General features: G+C 38.4%; 1 protein-coding gene across 2 annotated transcripts in view; it reads right to left on the minus strand.

The window, feature by feature from the left end:
• The window catches only part of TMEM39A (transmembrane protein 39A), a 44,566-nt gene that overhangs the window by 22,419 nt on the left and 14,035 nt on the right, over positions 1–8,112 (minus strand). Inside the window, exon 4 of one of the 2 annotated variants that reach the window (XM_006167633.3) lies at positions 4,822–4,905. The exons of the other annotated variant lie outside the window; for it this stretch is intronic. Within the exon in view, the coding sequence (XP_006167695.1) occupies positions 4,822–4,905 (84 nt within the window). The remainder of the gene's footprint in view (positions 1–4,821; positions 4,906–8,112) is intronic. 2 annotated transcript variants of the gene reach the window in all.

Consider the following 8,112-nt stretch of genomic DNA (forward strand, 5'->3'; position numbering starts at 1 on the left):
CTCTCAAAACCCTTCCTTTAAAAAATAAATCTGTTGGAGATGTGAAAAAAAAAAAAGAATGAATTAGTGGAAAAATGATTTTATTCATACAATCACTACATATATACATATATATATGTGTGTGTGTACTACACTACATATTAGTCCAGTTGAAGATATTTTCATACATGTTATAATTAACAGATAATTTTCCATTTTTATGTCTCTTAAATGTTTTCTTCTTCTCTTTTTTTTTTTTTAAGAGTTGCTTCATTTTGGTAAAAGAATAGCTGAGTTTACTTTATGTCTCAGGAAACAAGTATAGAAAAAAAGCTGGATGGGAGGGGAATAAACAGTCTATCTAGGTAGAGAGGCAGTCATTTCCAAAGAGCAGGTAACTTTCTGAATTAATCAGCTCCATCCTCATCTTAAAAATGATTGGTCTTGAGATCAGCAGATGGTGTAATGGATATGTAATTGTACTCCCACACTGTTGACTTAAGTTCGAGTCCTGGACCCAGTGACTTAAAACTCACACCAGACACATGAGTTTTAAATAAACTCACAAGAGGAGAATGGAAGAGAAGGGACTGTGACATGGGCATCCCCCCAGGAGACAATTTCTCACTTCTGTCTTTTTCTGTCTCTCTGGCAAGTGCATACATCCTATATAGCAAAAATCTCTTATTGAAAAAATAATTGATCAGGACCAGCAGATGGCATAATGGCTAAGTCTCTGGACTCCCATGTAGTCAACCACGGTTAGAGTCCTGGACCCGGGTGTGTGTGTGTGTGTGTGTGTGCCCAAGATCCCCCAAGAAGAGAATGGAAGAGAAGGGACTGTGGTGTGGCCATCCCACCTGGGGGGTGATTTTCTTGCTTTCTGTTTCTGTCTCTCTCTGTCTTTCTGGCGCCCCCCCATAGGAAAAAACCCTAAAAAAAAAAAAAAAAAAAAGGATCTTTCTCAGACTAGGAATCCTTTCTGGGACATAAGCAAAAAAGAGAAGGCAAATGTATTTCAATGGAAGCAAAGAAAAATGAGTTATGATGGTCTTTATTAATTTTGTTTATTTATATTATTTGTGTGTGTGTATATACAAACATGTATATACATAATCCATCCCCCCATCCACTGAGGGGAAATTTGATTCTGTGTTTGAGCACAGAATGAAAACAGAAAATACTTGATCGATGAACATTGTTGACATGGCAAAAAAAAATGCTGTATCCTTAACAAATAAAATAAATGAATTAAATAAATGAATACATAATTTTAAAAAAGGGGCTGACAGATGGCATGGAGGTTAAAGGCACTGCACTCCCACATGGCCGACTGTAGTTCAAGTCCTGGACCTGGTGATTTGCTTTCCCGCTTTCCCTTTGTCTCTCTCTGGTTAAATTAAAAAATAGTGGTAACAAATGGAATTAAAATAAATGACTAAGCTTTTTTTAAAAATGCTCTATCTTTAGATCTGATAAGCCAGAAATTCACAAAATTACACTTCATATGAACTTATCTAAGTCTGAAATGTGCAAACTCTTTATATTTGTTACCACCCAGCACTGTGGATATGGTATTGGATTCTCTTTTTTAATTCTTTTATTTAACTTTATTTACTTATTTTGATTTTGATGAGAGAGAGAGAGAGGGAAGGAGGGAGGGAGGGAGGGAGGGAGAAAGCAAGCCACCAGATCCAGGACTTGAACCACAGTTGGCCATGTGGGAGCCCAACGCCCTTAACCACCACACTTCCTGTTGGCCCCAGATTAATTACTCTTTAATTCACGCTGTAGAAAGTAGTTTCGGGGCTGGCAGGTAGCATGGTGGTTAAGAGCACTGGACTCCCATATGGCAGACAATGGTTTGAGTCCTGGACCTGGCGGCTTGCTTTCTCACTTTCCCTCTTTCTCTCTCTCATTCTGTCCCACTCTGATCAAATTAAAATAAACAGACAAATACAGTTAAATTAAATAATTCTTTAAAAAAAAAATTGTTCCAATTACAGAGAAGTATACTTACTTTCCTATACACATATGTATGGAAAATATTCTATTTAACACATACACACAAACACCCCTTAACATCTAATTTCATGTTTGAGAGAAGAATAACGTTTTAATGCATACCATGCAAATTATTTCTTTAAAATTTGCAACATCTACAGTATACAAAAGAGAATAGTATGTATTGATTGGAATAAAATTAGAACAGTAAATCCTTTTTTGAAATTATCATAAATTAGTGATAGAACTTTGTTTTTTATATTATTATTTCTTTTTACATGTCAGGTATATTTTATTTATACTTGAAACTGTCTTCGTAGTTGTTTTTTTTTCTAAACACTTTCTGTAAAGACAAAAATTAATAAAGTATTTGATACCATTTTCCAGACACAATAGGAATGAAACATCTTTTTAATAAATACTTTAATCTTAATGAACATGTATAATTAAATCAATTTGTCAAACAAGATGCTACACAATTTAGTTAATTTCATTAAAAAATGTTGAGATATATTTTAGGAAAAGAATCACTATACACCTGTTATTTTAAATTTTTAATTTCTGAGCGAATAATACATTCACCTTGCTCAAAATACAAACACTTCCTTCCCGCTGGCCTCCTCTCTGAGTTGACAAGGCAACCAGTTATATATTTGTACATCCTTCCTGAAACTAATTATTCATATAGAAGCAAACATATTTTGTTCCTTCCACTTGCCCTATTTTGAACACCATTCTACGTTTTGCTTTTTTCACTTAGTATCTGACATATGTAAAGGTAGAGATTTAAGTCTTTAATTTAAAAAATCTACTTAAACTGAGCTTAAGTATTCTGTTCCCAGTAAGAACTAGAAAACAGCTAAGGCTTCTTTAGAAAACAGCTAATATATTCTAATATACAGTTAAGGCTCTGCAAAAGCTGCTCAACTACTTTTAAGCCTTTTTAAAGAAAACAATAAAGCACTTCAAGTAATAGCCTTTTGCAGCAACAAAGTAAAAACCCCACTAATGGCTTACACACTAACTGGATATACTAAATGGTACACCAATTACCATTTTCAAGTGGCTGAGAAGATGAAACAGAGAGTCATTCCCCGCCTGTTTTAACAGATATAAAACAAACAACTGAGGAGTTCCTCCCTCCAGAGAAAGAACACTTTCTCAAAATAGACAAAAGCAGGCATCAAAATGAATGCTTAAAAATACATCACCTAAATAAAGAACCTTAGAGAAAAGGTTACAGACAGCCTTTCCCACTGTGAAAAATAATCCTACTACCTAGGTTTTCCAGTTAACTTCGAATGGCTTCTAGATCATGATTCAGCATATCCACTACTCTGTGCTCACAGAAATAAGTCTCCTGGAAATCAGAGTTTAAATATACAAATGGGGTCAGCAGGTGGCATGGTAGTGAAGGCGCTGGAATTTGCACATGGGCTACTGTGGTTCAAGGCCTGGACCTGGCGGCTTGCTTTCTAACTCTCCCTCTCTCTCTGGCAAAACTCATGCTCTCTCTGGCTCATGTGAAAAAAAAAAAAAACTCTTAAAAAAAAAAAAAAAAAAAAAAAAAAAACAAGGACTTCCTGCATATTTCTAGAAGAAAAAAAAGTAGACTTTCAGCTGTCTATGAGTATAGAAACTACTTGCTTAAAATTCACACTGAATGGGACTAGCAGGTGGTATAGTGGTTAAGGCACTAGAATCCCACATGGCGGGCCACAGTCTGAGTGCTAGACCCAGTGGACTGAAAATGACTCCAGATACATGGGCATGTATGCCCAAAATCCTGAGAGGAAAAAGGACTGTGGTGTGGCCATTCCCCCTGACAGGTGATTTGTCACTTTCCCTCTATCTCTCCAGCCAGTGCAACATGCCTTATGGCAAAAACCATAAAACAATTTTTAAAATTCACACTGAATTCTAAGTTCCAAGATTAAAATTATCAACCATGTTGGTTAACATGTTTTATTTTTGTCATTATTTATAGGGCATAAAATAACAAAATCTTAAAAAACACATTTTCCTTCCTCACAAGTATACAAAAAATGACACTGACTCTATCAACAACTTTTAATTTTAAAAAGATCATTTTAATGTTCTAATTCTTTCCTCTTCTGCCAACTAAACTTCAATTCTAATCTTCAAATTACTCCTATGCAAATGTCAACGGTCTTTTAAATTACTAAGGTTTCTTTTTGAAAGAATTATTTTATTTAACTTTATTTATTTATTTATTTTAATTTGACCAGAGAGGGACAGAGTGAGCAAGAGAGAGAGAGGGAACGTGAGAAGGCAAGTTACCAAGTCCGCCTCTCAAACCACAGTCAGCCACGTGGGAGTCTAGTGCCCTTAGCCACCATGCTACCTGCTGGCCCCCCAAATTCTTAAGTTCTAATAAGTTAAAACAGTTGTTTCTTGCCAGCAAACTCCATAAATGGTATATAAACAATTTCAAGAGAATGTTAACATGAAAGTGAGTGTTTTAGATATAACTACATGTACAGATAACTCCTCATATTAACACTTACGTGAAATTCATCCTATTTTTACTGGAACTATTAAAATTAAAAGACTGCACTGAAAAACTCAGAAGCTGAAAATTAGCTCCTACCTGACAAAGGAGATTTCTAACCATTCTCTTGAGTTACTTTGCATCTGAATTTCAAATATATTACAGGAAAACCTTTCTTTTAAAGTACTGGCACAGTTTACATGGGGGTAAAGAAATGAATACACAGCTACACTCAAGTTATAGCTGGACATCTCACATGTTCACCCTGACCGATTCTGGTCACTTCCCTGGCTACAAGTGATAGCAGACAGTGAACAAGCGGTTACCTCTGAGATGAGGGCCCACACGAGCCTCCTCGCAAGCATCACTGTGATGAATGCTGCCAGGTGATAATCAATGAGATGAAAGTTCTATAAGAGAAACAAATAACTGCATCAGAATGTGATGTGTATCTAACTGGCTACTACAGTAATAAAGGCTGTCCCTCAAAAGATCTTCCTTAGATCACCTTATCCTTATAGACTCTGGGAAACTGAGATATCTTGAAAGAAACTACCAGGCTGGCAGGTGTTGTCGTGGTTAAGGGTGCTGGACTTCCACATGGCCGACAGAGGTTCGAGTCCGGGACCTGGCAGCTTGCTTTCTCACTTTTCCCCCCCGCTCCAAAATTAAATAAATAAAATTAAATAAAAAAAATTCTAAAAAAAAAAAAAAAGACCACTAACCTTCTACTTACTTCTACTTTGTTGACAAACTACATTAGTTTTCCAGACTATTTTAAACTATGTGGAATGAATTCCTCTCCATTTTTGAAAGCTTACAGTATTCAAGGGGAAAGATTACAGGTTTGGGTTGATAAGTGATAACCTTAAGAATTATGGTAAGAATACGGGGCCAGCAGATGGTGTGCTGATTAGGGATGCTGGATTCCGACGTAGCCAACCACGGTTCGAGTCTTGGTCCTGGCAGCTTGGTTTCTCACTTTCTCTCTCACACTCTGTCCTCTCTGGTCAAACTAAAAAATAAATAAAGTTAAATCAAAGTATTCTTTTAAAAAAAGAATTACGGGGAACCAGCAGTTAGCGTAATGGCTAAGTCGCTGGACTCCCACGTAGTCGACCGCGGTTTGAGTCCCGGACCCAGTGGCTTAAACTCACGCTGGGAGCGTGTGCGTGCGTGCCCAAGATCCCGAGAGGAGAATGGAGAAGGGATTGCGGAGTGGCCATCCCCCCTGGGGGGTGATTTCTCGCTTTCTATCTCTCTGTCTCTCTCTGTCTGTCTGGGGAGCGCACGCGCCCTATAGCAAAAACCTCTCCCAAAAAAAAAAAAAAAAGAATTACGGTAAGAATACTTGATCTAAAGTCCTCTATTTCTGTGACAAATTTAATGAATCAGCTGGATTTCCAGTGTTCAGGAGATACCATTGTTGGCCTTATTTTAATCAAATTCAATTATGATCATCTAAACAGGCATCTATCAATACCCAGCTCTCTGCTGATTTGTTGTATCAATTATATTTACTTAGTCTTTCTCCCTAACATGATGAAGTATGCCTTGTATTTGACCACTTCTATAAAACAGTAACACAACCTTACATGCTATCTACAGTTCCTTCTAGTTGTAGGTCTGTATACAGATAACTATGATAACTGGCAACAAGTCTTTAGCAACAGTATCCCAGGAACCAACAAAATTGGGATATATTTCATTTCGAAGATAAAAAGAATTGTAGATTTCTTTCAGACTACAGAATTGAATTTCTCAATTAATTAATTCACTATGTACCCTGCACCCACAACGTGCCAGGTACCCTTCTTGACACTAAGGACACAGTGCTGGCAATGACTGCCAGCTCTTCCACTCCTGGATCTTCATTTTTGCTGTAGTGTAGAGGGAAGAGGAATGGCAGGAATAACTAGTTGTTCCTTTTGCCACTATAATAGAATTTAACTGGAAACTGACTCCTGGCTAACCAAAGCTTTACTTCCCAGCCTCCCTCACAAACACTACTCTAAGAACTGAGGAAAAGTCCAAAGAATGCCCTTACAGGTGAAATCGAGCAGGGAGCCCCTGGGAATGGGTCCTCAGTTTCCCCTTTCTGTGAAAGAAAAATAATTTCCCAAACTGAAAATTAATAAGGGCTGAACTAAAATTATAAGTGTATTTCCTAAGGTTCTTGGAATACAAGGTCCATTTACATTGTAATGGCTCAAATAAGGGGTAAAACTTCAGACTTTCCTTATAATAATGAAACAACACTGGACATGAATGAGGGCCATTTGACCTCCAGAACTCTCACTTAAAGGAAAGATAAGGTTTTCATTCCAATACGTAAGATGTTCTGTAGGAGGGAAACTGCTGACTGTAAGCTCAAAGAAAAAAGCATTACGGATCACAAATTAGGTGGTTAGCTCACCCAAGCACTATAAAACCAAACCGTAGGCAGATGGTGTGTTGAAGGAAAGTACAGCTTTATTTCAAAGTGCAAAGCAAGGAGCGGGCAACTCACACTGAAAAGACCCAGTCTCCCGGAGGTGTTCCCCACATGTGTTTTTAGGGCAAAATTAGGGGCACGAGCAGTTCAGTGACTGGTTCAAGAGGAGGTGATCATCTCGTGGGCATTCTTGATTGGTGAGGCCTTAGATAATCAAATTTCTGTTCAGGTTTCTGGAGCCATTCAGCCTGGGGTCATTGAGCTCAATAAAGTCCAGCTGCAGTGGTGCATGATGCTAAATTACTGGCTTCACAGGCTGGGACTACATGGAAGGTCTGGGTTCCAACTCCTGTCCAAGGTTAAGGCCAGGTAAGGTGGCATGTGTCTCTAATCCCAGCAACCTGGGAGGCTGAGTCAGGATAGCAAGTTAGAGGTTGGCCTGGGCAATACAGTAAGACCCTGCCTTCTTTTTTGTTAAGAAAAGGAACTAGGCATGGAGGTACACACCTGTGGCCCTACAGTAAGGCTAAGGCAGGAAAATCATGACAGGGCAAGTCCCTGTCATTAAAATGGAGAAAAAAAGGGGGGGGGGGGCAACAAGAAGGCTGGAGTGAGGCAATGAGAATTAATTTCAGGGTTTTATTCTCCCCCCTTAATGGAAAGATAAAGGAGTAATTAAGGCAAAGGGTTAATTTTGCCTTATTTATTTATTTATATTTTTAAATGCTTACTCTGGCTGCTCAGTGGAGAATATATTATTGCAGGGCAAGATACATTAAGAAGTTATAACTGGGGCTGGCAGGTGGCGTGGGGGTTAAGGGTGCTGGACTCCCACATGGCCGACCATGGTTCAAATCTCAGACCTGGTGGCTTGCTTTCTCACTTCCTCTCTCTCTCTCTCTGATCAAACTGGAAAATAACAATGATAATAATAATAAATAAAGTTAAATAAAATAATTCTTTAAAAAAAAAAAGAAGCTATAACTTGGGACCAGCAGTTGGTGTAATGGCTATGCTGCTGTACTCCAATGTAGTCGACCGCAGTTCAAGTCCGGACCAGGTGGCTTAAACTCACACCAGGCACATGCGCATGTGTGCGTGTGTGCGCAAGATCCCAAGAGGAGGATGGAGAAGGGACTGCAGTGTGGCCATCCCCCCTGGAGGGGGGGGGGGGGGTTTTTCC

This window comes from Tupaia chinensis, unplaced genomic scaffold, assembly GCF_000334495.1.
Source record: "Tupaia chinensis unplaced genomic scaffold, TupChi_1.0 Scaffold144909_1, whole genome shotgun sequence".
Taxonomy (NCBI): domain Eukaryota; kingdom Metazoa; phylum Chordata; class Mammalia; order Scandentia; family Tupaiidae; genus Tupaia; species Tupaia belangeri.